Source organism: Rhyacophila brunnea, unplaced genomic scaffold, assembly GCF_057557595.1.
Source record: "Rhyacophila brunnea isolate RB1 unplaced genomic scaffold, BYU_Rbru_1.0 scaffold_6, whole genome shotgun sequence".
NCBI classification, from domain to species: Eukaryota; Metazoa; Arthropoda; class Insecta; order Trichoptera; family Rhyacophilidae; genus Rhyacophila; species Rhyacophila brunnea.
This window is the reverse complement of record NW_028233276.1, coordinates 26,897,161-26,924,057: the sequence shown is the minus strand read 5'-3', so window position 1 is coordinate 26,924,057 and position 26,897 is coordinate 26,897,161. Positions and strand designations below refer to the sequence as shown.

The window sequence follows — 26,897 nt, the reverse complement described above, 5'->3', positions numbered from 1 at the left end:
TATATCTATAATATTCGACTTAACTCAAAAAAATGCAGACTTATTATAAAATAAATGTCCAGATTGTTTTAAATATTATTTTTGTATAGAAAATTACCTTTCTAATTTATCCAAAGTGTGACGTTAATAATTTATGTTCATAATAATATTTGTTTCCAATACATACTCAATAGTCAGAGCTTTTGCTGATGCAGAGTGAACCTTCACTGATGAGTACAGCTCTTATGGATTGGAATAAATTTTGACATCATCCACATTTCCGGAAAGATACCCGTCTATATTATAAGATTACATAATATATTATAAGTATGTCGACTGTTGACAATTAATTTAATACACACGTTTATAAAAAATGTTGGAGCATTATCCGGTCTTAAAGAGGTAGTACTGATTCCTTAGTTTTTGACGAATTTAAACATATCGCCCTGATCAATCTAAAAGATATTAATGGATTGGGCACCTCTTGACGTTGAGGAAATATCTGTATTCGAACTAGTATTTGCGTAAACCGACTTGAAGTAACCGGCAAATGCTCCTGCCACAACATGCGCGGTCACCTCTTCGCTCTTCCAAGCTTGAATTGATAAATCCACCATCCCTTCTTAAGGATTTAACATGCTCATAAAATGACTTAAGATTTTCGCGAACGATCTTCTACTGGTGCCATATGAGCTTGATAGTTTGATGAAATAGCGACCGATACGGTAAATGACGTTCGTTATAGGCAAATGTTAACTTAATTTTTGTGGCCGGAATTGGAAAAATTTGATTTGGAAAACGTGTAGTTCCAACAGAATGGGGTCATATGCCATACGGTTCGTGAAACACTGTCTTTATAACGTGTAAAAAACAAATTCATACCAGAACTTGAATAACCCTTTAGGTAGTTGAAACAACCCGTACGTATTGTGAATAAACTGCAATTTGGTAAATTATTAATATACATATATTATATTATTTTTATTACTACAGCTAACCATGAGACTAAATGATTGTAGTGAGATAAGAAATAATCACATAAACACCCAGGCTTTGAATCTTATAATAATTGTATTGTGACCTCACTCGAGCGTGGAGCCCCCAGATGAGAAGACAGTACTTTGCAAAAAGGACCACGAGGGTGAAAATAAACATGATCATATAATAATAATTTAGGAAATTGACTGATCAATTTGAAAAGGATTGTTTCTCATCAGAGTTATCACTGATCTCTGTTTACTATGTAAATACTACATACTTATTGTAGATTTGAGTAATTATTGTAACTACACATTTGAATTTCACGCAAATGTTATCCGTGTGGTCGATACCAAGTACAAACAACTCCCTTTACGAGTAGGCAGGTCTTCAAACACAATTCCGGAATTAGTAACTACCATGTCAACCGAGTGCGTCCATTTAGTAATTTAACATAACGGGGGAGGGGGAGCTCATTCGGAATTAACGACCGACAATGATTGCCGCAAGTTCAATCTCGTTTGGTGTAGGTACCCCTACACCGACGGCAGTATTAGCGCTACATTGTTTTTCCACCGATCGATGGCCATTCCACTTCGCAGACCTTTTGGAACCGTTGTGGAGCTTTCGAGTATCATGAAACAGGCACGAATGACGTGCGCATATTTTTTGCACTCTAAATAAAGCAAAAATAACTCAAATAATCTGAAAATTTTGCAGAAATATACCCACATAATATATTCAGTTTTGAATAATAACACAAGTCAAAATATTTTAAGGTAGGTATGATGAGTGTTTTTCACTTGCAGTTTTTTTAAGAAAATAAAAGAATGGCATTTCGATAAGGCTTTCCATCACCATTAGTTCTATATTATGTGATCTGGATAGAACAGAAACCGCATCCCAAAGAGGTACATACGAATCGTTGTTGGTCATTCTGTAAATTAAAGTCCAAGTTCTAGATCAAAATACACATGGAATAGAACAAATGTGAAGAATATGAATCACCTTAAATATTATGTTTGCACAAGTTTTGGTAAATCAACGGAATAATATGCTGATAAATTAGGTAATTAAATTTACATTACCTACACGTTTTTTATCTGAAACAAATTATTTGAGATATTTTTTTTTTGTAAATGTAATGCCGTGTTCTCACGTGGCGAGTTGAATGTTAACGAAAAATTCAAAAGTAATGTTCCCACGTATCTATTTAAGGCAAACCAATAGTCTTATTCAAGATAGTTTCAAGCGAAAGAAACAAGTTTGACGTGCTGATGCAAGTACTGTTATCACCTTGGTTTCTTTAGGCAACATGCTAAGAAACCAGTTGTCTCGGATGATGATTCACTGTTGAGTCAACAAAAATAGAAAGGACTTCAACTTCGTTCAATTCCACTTACAAATTAATCAACTGTCTTGAACCATAGTTCCCACTAATAAATTGACTTTCAACATTCAAGATACAGTTGAACGATTAAAATTGTCACAACTGAACGCGGTAAATAGTATAGGTACACGCGCGTCAAGTAATTATTTTTGACCCCTGGTTCAACTGCTAGGTAGATACATATGTACATACTCTTAAAGTTAAAACTACATATTACATTATATATGTCACTTAGCAAACTGTAAGATTAAAAAGCATACAGGTAAATAAAATAAATTACGACGGAGCATAATATATGAACATGAATAGTAGTTGAGAACTGGCTGTTAGGCGCTTCTTCAAGAGATACAAGAAGAGGAAGAATAGGTCATGCCCTGAATATAAAAATATGTTAAATTAATAATTGGACATACATAGTATACATAAACGCTCGAATATTTGATTTTGGAAAGAGAAGAAAGCATTTAGGTCTGTAAATTAAAATTAGGATTTATAATATTGTGTATATGCATAATATAATAATACGGAAAAGAGGTTTTTAATATAACGAAAACTAAGTTATTTACTGAAACTGAACCAAAATCGAATTATAGATAGAAGGGTTATTTCCTAGCGCCACTGCGGACAATGTTGGTATTGTCAAAAGGTGCGCGGGTGTGAGTGTACATCGAACATGTCTGAATGTGTGCGCTCGTGTTGTGAAAAATAAACTTTTACGACGCACGGTGGCAGTAAGGCGGCTGTAAAGTGGCCAAATAACTGAAATTCCCAATCTCGTTACATTTTTCAGGCGATTTTTGCAAACCCACCTTGACTTAATGTACATCCGCTGTCATTAGACAAAACTATAATCAAAAAGTGTATACGTAGACACTAATCTAAAATATTGCTCACTAATACCATTAGTGCTACGATTTTAACGTAATCTTTCATAAATCTAGAAATTAGTGTATGGGTAGTTTATTAGTTTGCCAAAAGTTTTCACGTAAATGCTTTTGGTAAGCAAATCAATATTTATGTTCCAAGATGGAGCTGATGCGGACCTCCATAAAACATTATTAAGTTTTTTAGAGTGTTGGTTCAATGGCTTAGCCTTAGATCCAAACACAAGCGATGTATTGATTGAGAACAAATAAGATTACGTGAATATTTTCATATTCACAGAGAATTTCAAACAACTATTCAAAGAATCTCATACCTTCGCGACCCCCTTTAATATGTAGTAGTTAATTTCTTAAGCTTGTATAACCAATGACTCTTCGCTACATTTTCAAATAAAGGCATTTTAAATTGCACATTTGCATATTGATATGATGAAGAAAATACATTAAAAATAATGATTAATGAAAAAAATCATGTGGTTTATCAAATGATAACAAATTTGATTATGGAACGCGATATTGCCTCGTTAAGATTTTCGTATTTTTCATTCTATTTTGATATTTTGCATGGCTTTCGACGTTGTTTCAATTTTTCATAACGTCGACATTCCACGAATCTGGGCCTAAATACACAAAAGTAAAGATGGAAAAAGAATTGCTGATTTATCTGTAGCAATCAAACTTCAGACTATTATCAGCAGCATATTATATCAAAAGCTGTGATACGACCGAGTGTGGTGGGGGCGGGTTGGTTTGGAGGGTCCATGTATGTGTTGTCAATGAAAATTTATGTTCACTCAGTCAATTCCATATATTGTAATGACAGCTATAACGCCGGATTATAAACCACTGACTGACCATTTGCAATACGAAACGTGTTCGACTTGCACTGGAATTGAAATATTCACAATATAATACGAATGTACCAAATAATTTAGTGAAATAAAACCATCCCAACTAATTATTACGAGGCAGTTTAAAAATATTTGACAATGCACGCTAGGTATTGCATATCTTTTATTATCTGTCAACAATAAAAAAATTATTTGTCTCTTGTATTTTTAAAACTCGCAGAACGGAAAATTATCGGATCAAAATAAAAGTTTACCACGCTATTCTTGATTATTGAATAGTAAGTACCTAATTAGAAATATTTCATGCTATACAAATATAATATGTCATACCACCCGTTCGGGTAACTTTAACTCAAATTGTTATTATCTTATTATTTTGCACATAATTTATATTTAAAAACATAAAATATTTTTTGAATCACACATTAAGATATAAATAATACGTTTTTATCAAATAGCCATCATTATGAAGTTATTAAAAGTAATAAAAAACAGTATCGGCCAAATTTGTCAAAGTTACCCTAAATGTATGCCACATAAATACTTTTTTTTATAGAAATTCTATAACATTTTTATTCGGAAGTATTTGCCACTTATCAAATTGTTAGAAGGAAAACTATCGACAATAATCGTTCAAATTTGAATTTAGAATGTTGTACATACATAACATGAAAAAAATAATAAAATTGAACATTCCGTGATAATATGAACTAGTTATATCAAAATACATCCTTTCACACATTTATGCGGAACATAGATGTCAGTAGTCTCATTTGAGTAAGCGAGATGCCGAATATTTAATTCCGTTCTGTCAGTGGGTCTATTCTATACTTATCGAACACTAAATTGATAAATAGTATCAAACTTAGGGTAGGTTTGTATCAAAATATTAGCACTTATTGTAACAATTACACGAAGCCGGTTTTTATTGTTGCAATAAGTGCGATATTTTAACAGCAGCAAGATAGGTGCTGTTAAAATATAGCACTTATTGCAACAATAAAAACCGGCTTCGTGTAATTGTTACAATAAGTGCTAATATTTTGATACAAACCTACCCTAAGTTTGATAATATTTTTCACTTTATCACTTTAGCGGTCGATAAGCATAGAATAGACCCCCAGAAGTATCAATTACGAGACGGGAAAAGCTTCACGTGTATTTTCACTTGCATGGTTGGTCTATGGAGAGTACTACTGCACCAACGTGCACTGGCATACGGAAGCATTTTGTTTTAAACAGTTTTCAGTAAACCTAATTTTATAGAAGGGAGGTAATACATCATAATGTTAATATATTATTATATATAAGAAAATCAATTTATTTTAATAGTACAATGCAGTGGTCGGAAAACTGTTGACCGTCAAGTTTATTGCCGGATTTTTAGGATTTTATAAAAATAATAATAGAAGAATACAAAATTCAGTCGGTCAAAATAAATGCCGGTTACAGAGCATTGAACTTTCTAAGACGTATTATTTTAATCAAGAATGTGAATGTTATTTGTATACTTATACATATGATTATTCATTTGTTTGTTATGTCATGGTGTAGCATAAAGCAAATAAGGAAATATCAAATGACATTCCGATATCAAACATGGACGTATATGTTCAAAGTTTCGATTAACAACTAGGGCATCAATAGTTTTTATTTGTTGTTTCAATCAATACATAAAGCATTCAACTAATGAGCGTAGATATATTATACAAATTACTATGAAAAAAACTAACTATGTATAGGTATAGTATGAAAGCAACTAATAAGTGAATTGAAACATTTCCCTGCATGTATTTGTCTTGGGGTGATAAGTTTAAAGTTTCAGATCAGTGCAATTCTGGCATTAAAAGTATCAGTGTAACAATTAGGCCCTTGTGTGAAGGAAACAGTATACTGAACGATATATGATAAAGGCGGTTGATCGCGAGACCTGACTTAGTAACTCATTTATTTTTTGTTAACAGACATGAATGCGACCATATTTCTGTTAATACTGTTATTAGTAAGTCATATAAATATTATAGACAAATTTTAATAATTTTAATTTCTTGGAAAATATTTTTTTAATATCAGGTATATTCACATAATTATGAATGCTAATTGTCCAAAATTATGTACATTGGCATTATTGCTTTCATAAAACAGCAAAACTTTTAAATTGAATAAGTAAAGACATGATAATAATATATTGATGATTATTCAAAGATCATAATTTGTTGCGCCCACAGCAAAACTTTTTATTAGAAAAAAATATGAAATTGTGCTTAATGATATGATATTTTATACCAGACTACATTACTATGTAGGTACCTATAAATATTTTATATAGATTTTAATACTATATTTCATAATTATTGTTGTATTTATGGTAAAATAACAGTTTTAACTATATGTTCGTACTTTGTGTTCGCATGCAAAAAATCAAGTTGTTTTGCCGTGTACGTGAAGAAAATATTTATTTTGTCCATATATCATTAGTGGTTAGCACAGCTGTACTGTCAATTCGCGATGTCACTGTTCAATGTTCACTCCGGTCGCGGAAGTTGCATGGCCGCCGAATGCATTATTCACCGGCAAGATGCAAAGAGGAAGTGGAGGGGTGGTTAGAAACTTCGCTTAAAAATAGCGAGGGATTGACCCGATTTCGTCTCTTATCGCGGCCTCAAACCGCTCCGATAATATTAATTTTATATCGCAGGCGTGGGAAAGCCGACGGAAGGGGGCTTTAAAATATTGTGAACATTCCAATTTAATAGCAGGACAACACTGATCAATGATGATAACTTTTAATTATTCTAACTCTTCGTGGAAACACTTTGTAGTCATTAAAACAGAACACAATATAATATAGTGTGTTATACAATATACATAATTCATAGTAAATCAGTTGAAAATGTCCTATTGAAGCGGAATGAAATTGGTCTTAATCGTGATTAAATTATGTGTAATAAGTACCATAATATAATATTTCACTTCAATAAGCAATGATGCTGGTAGTTCAACTGGAAAAGTTATATTACGTTCTGAAAATTCGACTGATTAATAATATTACAACACGTAAAATAAGTCACATAACAAAACGAAATGGTTTACTGGAAAGCAAAGAGACATCGTACATAACTAGGGATTGCAATATCGGTATTTCAAAACCGGTATTCCAGTATTTATCAATACCGAAATACCGGTTTTAAAAATCTAAACTACCGAAATTTTCAGTATTAAGAAAGCACACTCGTTTACGTTTTTGAAAATGAATTAGGTACCTATATGTTATGTGCTGCTAAAATGCAAATATATTGAGTGAGATCAAGAGAGGTGAAAAAATAATAAAACAAATTTCATCAAATATATTTATATAAGTAATTGTCACGATTAATTATCATAATATTATTTCGAAATAGAAAACATCCGCGACAAAAATGTTCAATTATTCTATAATATTATTGATGACTGTACAAGCGTTGAATTTAAAAAGCTATTCCTGCAGCCGGACTTATTTGCAATTGATGAACTTTTGAGGGCGTTAGTTAAAATTATTAATATATTCAAATTATTTGTAAAAAATCACTAGTTCTACAATTGTGATCAATACATATTTTTAAATATCAACATAATAACTGTAGATGTTATGTAGATTTTTGCTATAAAATAATATTTTAAAAGATTTTAATAGCTATATTTATTGATAAGCACCTACATCTGTTTTTTAATGTTTAAGAAATACCAGTATTACTACCGGTATTCAATGAGAAATACCGAAAAACCGGTATTGAAGTTTTCATTTGGTATTGCAATCCATATACATAACTTCGTAACGGTAATATTTTAAAGTTTTTTCTGCTATTAATAATTTTTAGTGGTTATACGTTATTTAAAATAAATAACAACACTATTATTATAATTATAGACATTATAGTAGTATTATCCACATTTATAATAACCCTAGACCCGGCACGTCTTAGCACAGTTTATAATGTAATAATATTAAACAGGTCATGATGTATTATAAATGTGGAAAAAATATTATTAAAAAAATGTTATAGGTAAACATAATAATAATAATATATGCGATTGTATTTTTTAACTGGTAACATATTGATTATGATTAGTACCATAATATTTAGCACTACTACCATGAGGTTAAAATGATTCTTCATTTTTTACGTCCCATAGGTTCGTCGCCGCTGCTTATAATGTTGAACCCTTTTTTTGATTACCCATTGTCACCATATTAAGTCATGGTGTGTCTATCATTATATAAATTTAATAACTTTTGTTTTGTTGTACTAAAATATTTTTTTTAGAAATTAGATACAACGGAAAATTGCAACATCAAAATGCATAAGCTATTTATCGAATATCTACTTTATACAGCATAAAAAGAAAGAAAGGCTAACATTATATAAACAAATGAAAGCAGCTAAACCATATTGTAAAAATCTATAATAAGTGCTCACCCGGGTATCGATCCCGAGTTGGAGACTGCGCCCGCGTCCAAGCTGCATCGGCTGGCCCGGTCTGGCTGGCTGCAGCAGCTGGGTCTACTTCCCCTGCTGTCCGCCTCGCCGATACCTTGCGCCTTCAACTGGTGACCGAACGACGCTAGGTCTTCTCTAAACGTATCACTACCGGGCGTATTGCCACCCGTTCCGCCACCCACACCTGTGCCTTCCTCACCGTCAGTCCCGCCTCCCTCCTCTCCTCCGCCAGCCATCCCCTCGGCGTTTCTCTCCAGAGGAGCCGCTTCTTCGTCTTCATTATAAATTTTGAAATAAGCCACCGTCAAATAGATCACCGACACGATGAACGACGGTATCGGAATGGCCATGGCGTACACCAAGTTCAAGGTGTTCTGCCACATGTCTAGGTCGGAGATCACCAGCCCGGGATCCACCTTGCTGTAGTAACACGAAAAATTGGTCCCGACCACTTTGTACTTCGAGAGGAAGATGGTGCAATTGAGTATGGGCGGGTAGCCGCAGCCCTTGACGTTGGGAAAGAGCTTCGCGTAAGTAAAGAACCACTCGGAGTCGTTGCCCATGAGGCCCGTTGGCGGGGGACCCTCAGGGTAGTCGGGCGGCGCCTGCGGAATTTCGTTGTCCTCGTAAACGGCGACGTCCGTTTCGGGAGAAGGTTCGCCATAGTCGTATTCCCGTATCGCACGCGACGACCTAACTAACGGCGGCGGTAGAGGACCGCTTCCCGGCGCCCTCTTGTAATGCACTCTGATCTGCAAGCAGTCGTATAAGTCTTTGGTGCAGCCCTCTTTGCACGAGGCCCAAGTGCAGTTAGACGCTCCTTCTCTGTGGAGGGTTTCGGCGGTGACGCACTGCGCCGGGACAGTGTCGAACTGCATGAATATGGTGGTGAAAGCGGGGTCGATCACGAACGGAACGAGAAAGAGAAACGCGAACAGGCTGAACGTGCCGAGCAGGATGAAAGTGGCAGTCGTGTAGAAGAGCAGCTTCTCGAGGAAGGTCTGTGGGATCGCCTCCTCGTCGGCCATTATGGCGCGCGACCTTCAGCGGCCATGGCCGGCGGCAGCCGCGCGGCCGCGCCTACCGCATCTCGCCCTATAACTTACATTTTAAAACATCAACTTGACTACTACAATATTCATTACTAAGGTAAAAACTTGGTCTGTTTTTATTTTAGAATGAAATATTGAATCAAATATGGTGGTAAAAATAGTTTTTTAAGGTTACCAAGATGAAAACTCTAATTACAAATGTCAAGGAATGAAATACCTCAGACATAAACTTACTCCTATATTTTCCATTTAAAGTTTAATATTGACATTTCAAAATTCCAAAGTCAACCAACTACGTTAAACTTTAAATTATTGATGTTAAATAACTGTAGAAGGTTTTAGATGGATATACTCGCGAAGAGTTTGTAAAGTTTATTTTGTGAATAGGTATTGATTTTGAAGGAATTCATAATTAATATAATATTGTATTACAAAGATCCATAAAATTACATCATATATTGACAGAATATCAGACATATTATAGTAGTATAGTATAGTGTAGGCTTAAAAACTGATCTAAGCATAAACATCTACATAATAGTATGTATACCTACCTATAGTAGGGTAAGTAAGTATATTTTAAATTGATATCATTTTAAAATGAAGCTGTTAATAAATCGATATAAAAAGAATATTAACTAACGTACTATTTTTGTGTTATCTATAATGTAAATAAATTATTACTGCCGCAAGAACTGTTTCGCTATGCTAGCATTTTGCACATACCATCGAGATATCAAACAGAGACGCAGATAAAATCAGGCAATAATAGAAAATCTACTCAAATAATATAAATACGATTTTGATGGCGGACCACACAATGTATATTGTGGGAAGAATCCGTATATATTTTCATCGTCTATCATAATAATATCGATATACGTCTATTCAGTTCAGACAACATGACGTTGGAAATAGAAAATGAACTGAATATAACATACCTACTACATACGTCTTATGGTACGTTTACATTTGACATTTATATTGTCATATTTATGTATGACACCATATTCACCAAGTGTAAACAGTAATTATATTTGTACCAGCCTCTTATTTTGCGTGTGTCGACACTCACCTGTCACTTATTCAATCTACTTATATACGCAAATGTAAACACCGCGTATTCGACAATTCCGAACTTGCCGCGATATATCACCGAAGTTGGACCACCGTCTACTTTTATATCAAGTACCTGACACATTATTCGTAGTTTGACAGGTACCTAGTGAATTGCATAGGTATATTTCTAATGTGTACTGTAGTGTAGTGTACTGTACTTCAATTATAGTTTGTTAATTTATGGCTACGGCCGTATGTTGTAGCTTAACTACTTGAGAATGACAAAAGAAATGGCGTATTTCAAAAAAAACACTACCTTATTCTTAGGTCAATAATTATTATAAAGCAATCATTATTCATAAAATGTTTATCACACTTGAATAGTCAAAGACATAGCTTATAATAAGTATCTTTAAAATCATCTTCAAATGTGTTAATCTTGCCGATTTTTTTAATAATAAAATGCCTAATTCTTGTCAAATTTGGGATCACAGAGATTATCAATATAATTTTTTATCGTGAATATTTTACAAAAAATATCTCGTAATAAATTATACTAATGGTTTTATAAATGCGTTTTAAAATTAATAAATGTAAAAAATCTTAACACCACTGCACAGTTATGTACCGAAATATGACTATATTCTAAAACATTAGAGCGAGAGGTTTAAAAGAATACTATTTTATGTAACAAAAATACTTTATGCAGTCATCAAATGTTTAAAATAACTATAAAGGATAATAAGGCTTCAAAATTATATAAATAGATTATCTACAACGTTTAAGGCGAAGTCTTCACTGAGCCTTTTTTAAAGAGGCACCTAGCGGAAAAATACGAAGCTTGCAATTTGAGACATTTTTTTGATAATTTACAATTTTAACCGTATTAATGAATAAATATGTATCTGAAAACATTAAAAATAAAAATATTTTTTATTTTAAGTCAAAGACAAACTTACAATTGTAAAAAATGTAATAAAATGTGAATTTGTTCTATCGGTCCGCACCCTATTATTACATATATTTTATAGTCATATTTATTATTAAAATTTAGTTTATTAAGTTTTCTAAGCATCACCTAAGCGATTTTTGACTAATTCATAGTTTTAATATTTTTTATATCTATTTTAAAAAACATCGATTTTTATAAAAAATATAAATGTGTACAACTTGAAATCCTTTTTATTTATATTAATATAAATATTTTATTTATATTTATAAAAATAATTGATTTGATATAAATAAAAAGGATTTCAAGTTATACACATTTATATTTTTTATAAAAATCGATATTTTTTAAAATAGATATAAAAAATATTAAAACTATGAATTAGTCAAAAATCGCTTAGGTGATGCTTAGAAAACTTAATAAACTAAATTTTAATAATAAATATGACTATAAAATATATGTAATAATAGGGTGCGGACCGATAGAACAAATTCACATTTTATTACATTTTTTACAATTGTAAGTTTGTCTTTGACTTAAAATAAAAAATATTTTTATTTTTAATGTTTTCAGATACATATTTATTCATTAATATGGTTGAAATTGTAAATTATCAAAAAAATGTCTCAAATTGCAAGCTTCGTATTTTTCCGCTAGGTGCCTCTTTAAAAAAGGCTCAGTGAAGACTTCGCCTTAAAGAGTGTCCAGGATCATGGTTTGAACGTACGATAAAAACTCAATTTTGACCTACGACGAGCACGTGGGCCGTTAAAATAATAATACTCGCTGCTTTCTTTTTTAACATTCCCATATTGACTGACATAACGTTTTTGAGAAGTATACAAAATAAGTGTCCGAATAAATTACAATATCATATGTAAACACCGCATATATTTATTCCAATGTTGCCATTGAATAAAGTGTCGAGACTTTATTTCAACGAGAAGTATATCAGAATTTTATGTCAGATCCATGCAGGTGTAAACAGTAAGTGAAATTTTATGTCAGACACATAAATAAAGTATAACGGTATAAGTGTCAGATGTAAACGTACCATTAGAACTAGTGATGTTACAATAACATATTGCGGAATTTTACAAAAATAATATGCTCATATACTTAATTATATTTTCAAATATACATACATCAATATTTAGCGGGTTGGAGGAAGAGTAGGAATATAATATGCAAAAGTGCTTTATTTCTTCGGCTTTATATAATTTTATAATGATTATTAAGCAAACGGGGTAAATTTTATGATACAAAATTAAATACACGATAAATGAATTATTGATTGGTGAGAATAATAGAAATTTTTTCTTTTAACCCGTGGCTATAATTCTTATAATCAACACCGATACTGAGAAGAAGCTTGAAATTTGTTTAGTAATTTCAGGTCAAATCATTTTATGCACATCGCTAAAATAGAAATCAATTTATATCCTTTCGGAATACTTTTTTAAAATTCATAAAACTTAGAATGATATTTAATAGTCGTTAGTTGAATGTTTCGCCACGATGGCCGAGCGGCTTACGCGTCGTCTTATAATATCGTGGGTCCCAGGTTCAAATCCTGAAAAATCCGGAAAATAAAAATATTGTTTTTCAATTTGTGTTTAGAGCCAGAGTATGGTCCTAATAGGTTGAGGAAGTGGCCAACATCCATTTCACATAAAAATCAAAATCCTTTAATACAAACCGCCCCTGTATGGAGGCCCATATTATGATCCTACTGCGATCAGACATCGTCAAAAAAAAGAAGTTTAATGGAAAGAAGACATCTGACCATACAAATAAAGTTATATGATAATGTGATACCTACGTGTTAAAATGAGTTATATAAATAAGATAACCCATATCATTTTCTTCAAATATTAACACCAGATTGCTTGAAAGTAGACAAAAAATGATCTCTGCTTGATTCAATGTTTGATGATTGTATGCTTATTGGGAGTTAACATTTTTAAACCGTATTCAATAAGAACATAGCTACTTTTAATTACAAAATAGTAGGTATTTAACATGCGGTAATAATAAATCGCAGAATGATGCAATAACAAAAAAAATTGGAACGAGTCCCTACAGAGATATTGATCATGTTATGCCTTCTCACACACTCGCGTACAACTGGACGTAGTTATACAGAAACAAATCATCCCACATTTGTCGAAGAACAGGTTAAGACATTAAAGAAGAAAAAGAAAAGCATCGCTTAACAAATGACAAGGATCGGTCTTCTTATTAAATTATTATAGAAGACTATATATTATAATTAACAAAATATATACTTAGTAGGCTAATTTAAGCGTCTATCATATAGGTACATATAGATATTGGCGAATGTCTAAATATTTATATTGTCATATATTGTAATATATACGCAATTGCATGTTCAACGAAATAATATTTGAGATCGCTATATTCCACCCCAAATACATAAAATCTCAGAAGGCATTTTTACAAGAAATTCATAAAATATACTCATTCATTTTATATACCTACAACTTATATTTATATATTGTGTGTTTTGTAATATGTATTATTTTATAATATTGAATGTTGGTGTTGAATTTATAATATTATGTATAGTCCATTAGTTCATAGTATCGAAAGTGCTAAGAGCTTGGAAGTGATAAACTGCCAATTTACATGATTTATCAACAACTATTCTAAAAGAAATTAGTTGTAACTTTGTCACGTAACGAGTCTTACTAACATACTTAGGGCGCTGACGATGACTAGAACCAATCTAAGATATTAATAACTCATATTTACTAAAATATCTCGTTGATGTTGCATATTAGAGAGGTATGTAAAATAATAATAATAAAAAAATAAATTAGCATTATTAAAAAGAAATAATTACAAGATAAAAAGAACTTTTTATATATAACGTTTTTAAATTTTCTGTTGAATTATTATGCTCAAACTTGTACTTGATAAGAAGTAAATAAAAAACAAACAAATATAGGATACTGAAATGTCATTTTGACATTTAATATTGATTTCCATAGTAACGAACGTATATATTAATAATTTAGTTGCTAGGACCACTTCCTTAACAACAAATAATAGCCTTCTACTTTTTACGGATTTTTCCATAAAAAACAGTATTTACTGAAAATGAGTTCAATTCTGCTTAAATATGGCTAAAAGTATTAAAAGAAGGCATTGACATCGTGTTCTGATATATTCTGAAAGTTTCAAATGTCTAGCTAGTCGGGAAGCTAGTTAAAAATCGATTGCAAGATTTGTACTGGACAAACAACCACCGGACAAACAAGAATATGACCTGATAAAAACGTTGTAAAAAATTAAATTAGCATTATTAAAAAGAAAAATATGTGTTATGGACGACTATACATAAACGTTAAACTTATAATTTTCTTTTGTGAGATGGTTTCTTTTTGCATAACACTGCCAAATTATGGGCCACAAGTTGTTCCGCATCGACTATGCGCCAATGCTTATCCTATAAAAGCCTTGCCAAGCCATTCCGGAAATCCAGAGGCATTCAACTCTACTTATTACACGATAAAACGTAACAAAATTGACATACTGGCATGAATAAAAACACTAAATAATTGATATCTACCGCTGTGTATCCGCTGGGTTAAACACAACACGGATTTTAAACAAGACAATAATTATGTTCAATAATTTTGGAAGAATCGATTATATTTTCGTGTATGTACATACAAGACGATCATGCACAATTTTCTTTTATCGGCATGCAACTGAAAAGGAGGATGTCTTTACAATATAGGAAAAAACTATTCAATGTAATATAGATGGCCCCCACAAGGGCCTTGGGGCCCGGGCTTAGGAAGGCTTAGGAAGTCGATCAGAGATAAGTAAGATAAACACACATGATACATTTACTGTTATAGTAAAAAAGTCGCCTGTGGCACTATCTTCCTTCAATAATCTTATTATTTAAAATTACGTGTTTGTACGTTTTTTTTTAATTGTGTGTAGGTACTTACAATAAAAACACTAACTATAGGTACACATTAATTTTACCGCGTACACCATTTGAAAACGCTACTGTAGAGCATCACACTGAAATTATCCTTAGCGATAGGTAGGGGGGCCTGCCAAATATCCTAGCCTGGGGGCCCGGTTCACTATGTGGTGGCCATAGGCAGATGACGTACCCATCAATTGGGCCTCGATATGGGCCTCCACAGAGTGGAGGTTGTATTAGCGGATTTTGTTTTTACGAGAAATGGATCTTAGCCACTTGCTCAACCTATTAGGTTCTGACTCCAAACACAAATTGAAATACAATATGTGTATTTGCCAGATCCAGGATTCGAACCTGGGACCCACTAGCATATAATCCGACGCCTAAGCCGCTCGGCCACAGTAGGCGTTTTAGGTAAGGTAAACGAATGAAAAATAAAATTGTTAATTTTATTAGATTATACCAAAAACACATTTGTTTCACAAAATCAAGGCTTTTTTTAAAGATTGAAATGATAGTTAATGCAAAAATTTCAACCGCCCTTATCTTAGTATAACGTTTATTTAGTTGTTTCAGCTTTCAAATAGAGTATCGATATGATAAAGTGATAAAAACAATTCTCGCCACACCTAACGGCAGTTAGAGTTTAGACTATGAAACTTATGGTTTGATAACATAAAATAAAACAGTAATAATATACCGAATACCTATTTCAAAGATTGAACTCAAATGTCGTTTATAAAGTAGTTGATATTTTGCAAAAGTCTGCCAAAACAATTCGACGCTTGCCAAAAAAATGTTTAGGCCGAAAGAGATTTGCGCCAAGCGGGCTTTGTCAAAAGCAAAGCAGGGCAATATATGCCGACATGCTGCCACACCAAACTTGCACGAATATAATATGGTAACTAAGCAGTACCAACGAGGATACATAAGGCATACTCCCACTGGTTTAATAATTATGTACGAGGCAATGGGAAACAAAAACTAAATTCATATACCAACTTAAAGAAAGAATAAGAAAAATGAACGATTTTTGTATGTCCACAAAAAATCAGTTTTATTTGATTGTATAATAATCAATATAGAATCATATCTTGAAAGACTTCTTAAATAAACTTTTTATTTATTTAACGAATAATTCACAAGAATTGAGAATGTAATATTTTTTTATTGAACATAATATATAATTGGAAAACCCAAATTTGTATCCACTGGACTTGCACCAATGAGTATTACTAATTGTGCATCTAATTGCGATTAAATTTACTGGTAGTTTCTAAGCATTTCTGGATGTTCGAGCGGTAACGTATCGGCTTATAATATCGTGGGTTCCGGGTTTGAATCCCGGAATGGGTAAATTCACATGTTGTTTTTCAATGTTTGTTTGGACTCAAAGCATGGACCTAACCAATTAAGTAATAATAATGAAGTGAGCAAGTCAAGCCGTTTCTAGCAAAAGAAAAAAATCCTCCAATCTGTAGAGGCCCATACGATCCTCTTAAGATCTAACATGTTTATATTATGTATAAATCTGAGGTGTTTTTAAATTATATATATTCAATAAAAAAGTTCTTGAAGTAAAATAATTAAAATATTCTAATTATTGATGCACCTACATCAAATTTTAGCAAAAAACTCAAGTTGAACTCAAGGATTTTGTATGGTTTTAAAATTATTGAGATCTGAATAGTGGTTTAGTGTTAAATAAAATAGTTCCGGGTCGTTTTTTTTAACGTTATAATTCCACGTTTCATAAAACATTAATTTCACTATTTCAATGCTTACGTAGAGAAAAGCTTGTAACAGAATAACAACGAATATACTTTGCGCACTTCATATTCCACCCAACTTGTGATCGACATCACCTCCAAATCACCATGCATCCCATTTTTACCGGACTGACGCGGGTGTGGGACAAACCATCCCAGCAATGGCCAGCGACTTCCTTTCAGGTACTTGTCATCGCCCAATTAAAACAGGCAATAAACTTAATAATATCATAATATCGTCGGAATTGGACTGAGTAATCGCTTCTGTAATGATTTGCGCCCTGAATTGAGTATGCATATTAATTGAAGTTCTCGATTTTTGTTCAACTTAAAAAAATTGACATCATAATTGTCTATATCTAAAATACCATTTTGATGTGTATCACCTCATATGATAGAATACCTACCTGCGCTGGCTAATTCATGGCCTAATGAGAAATAATAAGTATAATGTCCACCATTCTATTTCAGTAACTGTAGGAGAAAGGGTAGGTCAAATATCTCTGGCTAGATGACTGTTGGGGTACTACCTATGTACCTAATCGATGTGAGAAACAACTTGGATTGTTGCAGGAAGCAAATGCCAATCCGAGTAAAGCGCGAATCAAATTGAGGTGCATGTCGCCTATTGTCACGCTGTCGCGGCGACAAATTTAGTCTATGGTTTCGTCATTTTGCAGAATATTTTGAACGATCACCATCTCTGTTAAGCCACTGAAGAATGACACTGATTAAGAATGCCAACTATAATGTATTAGTAATTTGAATTATTATTAATTATTCATGCTAATTTCAATTAATTTTAACAGTTTCTACGTGTGCGAACGTTAAAAATAATTAAAATAATATTTTGAACAAAAACCCAACCTGCAGACCATAGATAATAGATAACAATCTTTTCGAGAATACATACTGTCAACCGTTAAAAACAAAAAACCGTGATTTTGACATGACAGTCTAAAAATGTAGGCATGTAGAAGATCATAAAAACGTTCATTGGGTCATGCAGGTGTTGATGCAGTGCAGTTCAACGTGATGTGACCTCATTATTGTTCTGGTGATTTCGCCAGATTTTGCCTACTGACAATATTAGTTTAACGGTTAAAAATGTGCTACGGGATGGGAGCATTAGTCTGATAACATTTTAACTCCAAGAAAAACGACATTACACACCTTTTCCCGTAGCGACAGCTTACTGTGACGTCACATGATAGTCAGCGACATGCACCACAATATAATTCGCGCTTAAATCACGCTATCATGTACTGAAAGGTTATCCAAAACGTGTAAAAAGAGATTACGGTCGAATTGAAAAGTCGGTGTCAGTTTATTATTATTTTTATTAGATTTTAGTTGTCGAAAACTCTCGCTGGCTGAGGTATACTGTAAGTAAACCACAAGCGTACAAAAACGAACGGCGTCTACCGAATTCAAAATAATAATGAGCCAAGTACGACACGCCAAATCCTACTTACTCCATATTGTGTAATAAAGTCTATACAGAGAGTCAAACTTATAAAACATTGAAAAGAAAGCGCCGTGTAATTATTACAGTTTGAAATATGTATACAATATACACCTATTAAGTATTTCTTCAGAAATATTTAAATACAACGTTTTTAATATAACATACTTCAAATGATATTTTAAATGTAAAAATCGTATAATATGAGAATAAGTTGTTATGTAACTTGTAATAATTATCATGTATGCAATAAACATAGTATAAAATATCACAGGTATATGTTTTAATTAATAGTAAATTAGCATCGAAAGGTAAAAGATAATGCACTTACTGACCAAGTAAAGATTCGCAGAAAATCGCAAATATAGGTACAATGTATTTTTGATAATGATTAGGTACTATTTTGATAATATGCACGATAGTTTAAAAGGAGAACCGATTCGAATGTAAAATGGTCTCCATAGACACCTCAAATTACCAAGAAACACGATATGTGTGTAGGGATTGCAATACCGGTATCCCAGTATTTTTTGATACCGAAATACCGGTTTTAAAAATCAGACAATACCGATATATTAGGTATTGACAGTGGAAACAAAATGTTTTAATTAACATAAAAGGCATAACAGGATTGCATTTTTTTTGTCAGATTACGCGATGTCTGGTTTACTTCCGTGGCCTTTCATCGTCATTGGTGATCAGCAATGACACATGCTATATAATATTAATATTTTAAAGAGATTTTTACATATATTATATTTATTGGTAAATACCTACTTCTGTTTTTTTCAATTATTTTACGAATATCGGTAATTTTATTGGTATTCAATAGGAAATACCGAAATACTGATATTGGTTCATTCGGTATTGTTATCCCTATATGTATGAATCAAACATAGTTGATATCAGTTTTGTGCAACTGTTTATACCTTTGGATATTAATTAACTGTCAGTGATTCCAAAAAGTTACAAATATTTGATCGCAGAATCTTGTGAAATATATTTAGTGACGTCACTACAATCGTAAGATCTGTACGTTTTTTCACGAGACTTAGGTACATAGCGGATTTATCAAATCATAACGCCTGCGCCGATCCGGTCACGTGGTATGAATGGATGATTAAGCAACGAAGATGCAGCTCACGTTTAGTGAAATAGATGAGAAGAACACAGTGAAGGAAGACCACTGCTATGGTGGATTAACAGAAAGATTTGCTTCCACTAAAAGTGATCAACTGGATGGATAATGAGAGTGGAAGTCTGGATTGTTCTACCCCAGACCGTAGCACATGAAAAGAAGAAAAGAATGTTTACAACGAAAACGTGATACAATGAATACGTGTATTAATTAAGGCGCTAAGTACCAAAAAATAAAAACTGACATTTTTATAGAAAAATGTTCTACATACCAACGCCAATAACTTCAACTATAGTCTAAGTGCCTCAAGCAAGTCAAAAAAATACAGCAAAATAATTAAACCTGTCTACGATGTAAGTCCGTTGGCGTGTTTTATTTATAATGGTGTAAGTAGCACTGCGGTGGTCAACGGCATTCAATATAAAATAGCTGACGGTGGTGTGTTGACACTTGCGAGTTCTTAATACCTAAAATTATAGAAACTGCCGTGATTGCTTCACACTGTAAAACTACATTTTTCAAAAGGTCTGCTTCATGAAATTTTACTGCAATGACTCGGTATTTTGTAACTACAGGCAATACTACTTTTTGGTACTTAGAGCCTTATTTAATACACGTATTCAATGTCGTGTAAAGAAAAAGCGAAGAGACTACGTAATAATTTCAATAGTCGGCAGGTTTCCAAGGTAGTTGTTGAAAATCAATGAAAATTGATTTTTCAAGCGGTTCCATTTTCCAGTCCACGGGTTAATTTTTCTACCGCCGCGAACTGTTCCGAGAATAACTTACTTAGGTTAAGTAGTTGTTATGGCTATGAAAATTTATGGTAGTTCAGTCAATTAAAATAACTGATAAATGTAAGTGATATTAATGTACCTACACCTTTTCGTTAATTATTAGTCATACAGAGATTAAAATACATATAAACAGAGTGTTTCTTTTATATTAGTAATGATTTTACTAGTGAATGAACATACTCAAGACATATTATTAGCTAATAATTCAATTGTAGTGTCTGTCTATCTCTCCGTTTGTCAAGTTATAACTCAAAAAATATTTTACAAATTGATGAAACTTAAACAGTTTATAGACTTTATTGGCACCGACATATTATACAGTAGAATTTTATCTTGATTCTCGACATCTCAAAAGAAACTTCTCGAAAATACTGCACTTGCAACAATATTATGAAGTGAGCTACGGATTAAGAAATGCATTAAGTATATTTCTTTATTGTGTACTATTATTCTGTATAATCGTTCTTTACGTATTTCATGCAAAGTCGTGTGCAAGTAGATAATAATTACATAATTCCCGTATTTTTAATAGCACCAATAAATTAAAAGTTTATTGAAGAATAGTAATTTGATTTAAGGGGTACAAATGATATATATTATATATACAAAAAAATGAGATATAAGCAGTTTTCACATTACATAATATATTTCACATTATATAATATATATCACATACCATATTATAAGCATTTATTCATACAATTGAATAACATTATATGAACGTACTGTAAATAAAAAAATTGATATTATTTTTATTGCAACAGATAAAAAACAATAAAAATGCTAATAATCAAAAATAAATATTAATTCTTCCTCAATTATTATAAAAATATAAAAATATTGATTTTTCATTATATAAGTACCCATACCTACTATGGTAAGTATATGAGGCAAGTATATTATACAGTAAGGATGACAGTTTGTACTTATCTAATGACAGGATTAAGTACCCCACCCCAACTTCCAGTGTAAAGATAATTTAAAAAAAAATGCTACTGTTAAAGTAAGTAGCGGCACGTAATTGCTCGACAATGGTTATATCATTTTTACAAATAAAGGGCGCAGATTTTTCCAGTCGGGACCAATTTGTTCATTGTATATGGTCACTATCGCCGACAGTGATTGTATCTCAGTTAGTTCGTCTTATATCTTATAATGTTAAAAATGGTTAGCGTTGTTTTTATTATCATTACAACTTTTATATTATAAGCAGACCATTTTTAATAAATCGACAATATAATTATTAATTGAATAATAATTCTACATTATAGCACAATGATTTGTTGATGCGATTTCACATGATTATCAAAAGTTTTTAAAAAGATAACTAAGCCCATGTAATAATAATTATAAGTACTTGTTTAATCAGGTAAGTATATAAAATCTGATTCTAACAGAAGACTTATTTTTTTTATTTAATGGAAGATCTAAGAGCAGTTTCGATAAATTTTAATTAAGTTAAGTTAAGTTAATAATTGCAATAATAAAAAAGCTTATTAAAAATTAGCAAAATTTATATAGAAGTATTGGATAATATTATATAGTTTTTAATTGCATTTGAATTTACAAGAAGTCAAAGTTTCTTATGTATCACAATTCGGTACCTAAATAGTAATATGTTTTATTCGTTTCATTAAAAAATCTGTCAATAGAAATTAATCAACTAATAACTACGGCATATTCATTTACATAACATTAAAATAACGTGTGAAGTGAAGTGAAACTGACATTATGAGAGAAGTAGGATGCACGTCGTTAAATGGAATTTATATATTTTTTATTTGTAACAATATTAATATACATATTATTATGTATTAGTAAATCTTATCCAATGTGTGAAAATGCATTATAAATTTATTTCTTACAGATATTTAAATCGCACAATTCATAATGCGCTACCAAAATAACCAATTATTACCTAATACCGAAATCTAAATCCTATTTTTAGTATATATTATTATGCGAAAACCGAATAATATTTTCAATGACAATAAGATATTAGTACGGTTAAAGCACGTAATATGGTAGCATATTTAAGTACTAGGTATTATATCTTATTAAAAATGATATGTTAAAGAAACCAAAAGATCCCCTTTTGGGCTATACCAAGTTTCGCTGAATACAAAATATTTTTGTAGAGGTCAGTTAAATTTAAATATTTTTTTGGAAGACAATCATCACATCTACTTTCATATTGGTACATTCGTAAAAATCTGACGGAAAACAGCCGGCGGATTTCCAAAACATCTTCCCCCCATCTAAGAATGTATCAACACGACCTCGTTTTGAGTTACCTACTCGAGTTTACGTAACCTCTTTCATACTGGTACTTATAAAATGCTTTCGGAAGCCAATAATTTACACCTGACAATAAAAATATATTAGCTGACGGTATACTATTATAGTAAACATATAACCATTAATTCTTTGTTCAGCAACTTTCCACACGAGTGCGTACGTATGATTTTTTAAGCTTATTATCTTTAAGAAGGTAATATTTAATATTCATAATTTAGGTGTTTCAAATCTCGTAATCGGATTACATGAATTAAAATGGTAATGTATAAAATACTTGATCAGATTACCATTCCATTGTGTCGATAATAAACGTCATTTCGCAAGCTAAAAGCCATATAAATTCATACATTCATTCAACACATTAATTTTCACATTTACTCAAGCATATTTGATACAGTAGTATTTATTTGAGCTTAATTAAAATTCATTTAAAGAGGTTATATTTTAAAAAAATAACCGAATGAAAGTTCTTGCAGTTCAAATTATGAAGAGATAGATATCAACATGCATAATAAATTATTGGTTAATAAAATCAGTATCAAATAGTATCTAAGTACAGAGTTTTTAATATATTTTAGTGTTGTTAACAATAAGTAACAACATCGTATTTTGAAAATCTGTGTTAAAAAATATCTGTATAATTTTACTTCTGTGTAATACAATATTTATGTCAAATCATGAAGCCATAGATATAATATATATATATATATATATAAAGTACCTGGATATAGACTATAAAAATAAAGCAAAGCAAAATCGACCTAACAGACGGTCATGAGCCGCTATTATTGTCTTAAGGTTATCAAGATGATGTTAAATATTATATTGTAATTAATACTTTATGCTCTTGTCATCGTTATACCTGTCAAAATAACGTTAGTTATTCTTTAACTTTATCCAGCTTTGTAGTATCACCGATTCAATCTCTAAAAAGAAAGAAAAACAACCGATTGCTCGTTTCGAGATAAAAGAAAAATACGAAACTCGCGACAAAAATGATTGCGGATGTTTTTTTTCGTTAATTGCTATAAATCACTCGGCAGACGCGGTGTCTACGGAAAATCGTAGAGCCGTAGAATCCAAACTGTCGAGCGCCTAATCACTGTCGTAGACGTTAGGGTTAGAGTGACGTCACGAGTTTATTCTGTCCGCGGGCGCGGGAATGCGCGAGCTCGGCGGGCGGTCGTCGCGGGACGTCGGTCACCTTGCGGCGCGGAACGTGAATGACGTTCGGGCGGCCGTCGCTCGGCTGGCGGAGGGCGGCAGAGCGTGGGCGGCGATAGGCGGGCTCGCGTGGTCGATACAGCGCGCGCAGGGCGGCGGCCAGACGCCGAGCTGAACCGACGCCCGGCGAACAGCGGCGAGCGGGTTACGTCTTTTGGCGCGTAAAAAACTTGGCCGGCCCCTTCTTGTCACTATATTACTATTTTATATTGGAACCGTATTAATTCGTGTCATCGAAAAAAAAATAAGGAATTTTGAAAAAGAAACGGGTAACAAGAGAATCACTGCACTATAGAGTAGTGAAATTCAACATGAATAGGCAAGCTTACTTAGGTACATATTTATACATGAAAAAGAGTAATGCTAAGGAAATACTAAAATTTTAGTTATTTACCTATATGCTTACTTAAAGTCAACTACTGTAAACATATTCACTTTTTATTATGGATGGATTTAAAACACTAAAGCTCAAATTACACCAGCGGACTGTACCGATTATCTGTGCAAGTTGCCCCCAATGGCGAAATGTCATTTTGGATTGTTTCTTGGAGTCATATATATTGGAGTCAGCGTAACAAAGTCGATGATCGGTGACAGTTGGATCGACGATTACCGTACGTTTTCGGCCAAATGTCACCGATCGTCGATTAAGTCGTGAACAAAAAATAGGCAATATTCCCTATTCACTATGACACTGGTGAAGATCCAAATTGACATTATTTTAATGGTTGGGGGCGATCGGTGCAGACAATCGGGAGATGATCGGGGCAGACGATTGGTGTGAGAATCCGCCAGTGTAATTTGGACTTGAAAAAAAACGTTACGGTATAGGCTGCGATATATGAAAAAAATTGTCCTGGAGACAAAAATTTAGCGCCATTGAAGAAATAAGATTTAAATTTCCACCGAAGTGAGAGAGTAGTTACAGTTAAACATGGTGTATTATAATGGTAAATGCTTATAAAATAATGGATAGGTACAAATATGTATAGGCTGAGATTTCCCTACAATGTTCGAGATTCGAGAAATCCACTTTCTCAAAATGTTGGTGAATTGGAGATTTGAAAAATATTGTTTGTAAGTAGATATTGTTGGTAAAAATGTGTGAGATATTTTTAGGCCTACCGACCTGACAAATATTTTATTTATTTCAGAATCAAAAGCATCAAAAGATCTTCCAAGCTGTCAGTTAATATTTTTTCTCTCAGAATCAAAAGTAAGAGCTTTTTATTTCTGTCCGGAAAAATTTACTCTCAGTATCAAGGACGAGAGCCTTTTTCGGGTCCTTTGGGACAACCTATATAATTTTCTCTGAGATAATGCTTCGGTGGTTTGTTTTAGATCAACATCGGTAGGTACTTACTGTTTTTGTGACACCAAGTCCTGCAATTAAAATTTTGTGTTATCGCATGGACAGTTACTTAATTTGTAATAACACATGCAAATTTCTATTAAATTTCTCCAAAAACTCTAAAAAAAACAAGAGTTTCGTAAGTTTATAATAAAATAAATAAGTTTATAATAAAATATTCCCAAGAAACGAGACTCGAACTTATTTGTAATAATTATATCGAGATGCCTCGATCACAACCACTAATTACACGACGCATATTTTTTCTTCGCTATTAAAATTATGTAGGTTTACACCAGCAATAATATTTTCAACCGATTAGTATCCGAACATGAATATATTGATTATTTAATTTTATAGATTTTTTCCTATTCCAACTGGATACATTTGGAATCAAGCAAGATCTGCGTTGAGCTAGTGACGATTGCGTTTGCATATGTCTTGGCTCTTAGTGGATTGTACCATTAATGTTATTTATTTCTTTTATCGATTATTTAATTATACATATTATAACTTCATTCATTAAGCCTTCATAGTAAACTATCACAGAGTTAGGAACTGTCACAAAGAATGTTCAGTTGACGCATTTTATAGCTGAAGTTAACTTATCATAAATAAGTAATATATAATATTAAAACTTTGACTGAATTTCTCAGTAAACACTATCGTTAAAAAATATACTAGTGCACGGCTTCTCCTCCTGGTCCTCAACCTAATAATCGTGATACTCTGAAATAGGTACTGCGGGACCTCCACCATTCCTTATTTTTTCTACTCTTGTGGAAGATGCAATAGATTTTCCAATGAATTCCTTATCTATGCCGTACATAAATTTGAGAAAATGAACAAATAAAATTTCCCCATGTTTTTTAACTTGGAGATAAAGCTTTAAAATTAAGTTTGTTTAATGTAATTTAGCAATTACCCGCTGTCTCTGTTCATAAATCAAGGGAAATTCTCGCGGCTTTGTGTTTACAGCTGCAAAACATCGTTGACCTTTTTGAATCGCTGTCATTCAGTCCCTCGGAAGGTATTTACCCCTTCAAAATAAGGGCTCATTCTTCATAGTCATGTGAGGCCATGTTTTCTATTATGCAAAGGTCACTGACGCATATTATTAACCGTAAGAATTTGTTCTTATTACTTCAACGTAAAAATGAATTATATCGTTGCTCTGTCCACGACGAAAAGCTCGTTTTTTTTCCACCAAAGTGAATCGTTATTGCCCACGCATTTTGAATATCATGTACTGCTTTTTTACTACTTTT

General features: G+C 32.4%; 2 protein-coding genes across 3 annotated transcripts in view; both read right to left on the bottom strand.

Moving 5' to 3' along the window:
• Window positions 1-24,035, bottom strand: part of tipE (temperature-induced paralytic E) — a 75,284-nt gene extending 51,249 nt beyond the window's left edge. The window contains exons 1-2 of one of the 2 annotated variants that reach the window (XM_085957251.1): window positions 23,917-24,035; window positions 8,540-9,661 (exon numbers count right to left, since the gene is read on the bottom strand). In XM_085957251.1, coding sequence (XP_085813377.1) covers window positions 8,540-9,588 — 1,049 coding nt within the window. In that variant the 5' untranslated portion in view covers window positions 9,589-9,661; window positions 23,917-24,035. The remainder of the gene's footprint in view (window positions 1-8,539; window positions 9,662-23,916) is intronic. The other variant, XM_085957250.1, reaches the window with a different exon arrangement.
• LOC147065468 (uncharacterized) overlaps window positions 1-26,897 on the bottom strand; it is a 496,544-nt gene that overhangs the window by 372,500 nt on the left and 97,147 nt on the right. The window lies entirely within an intron of this gene.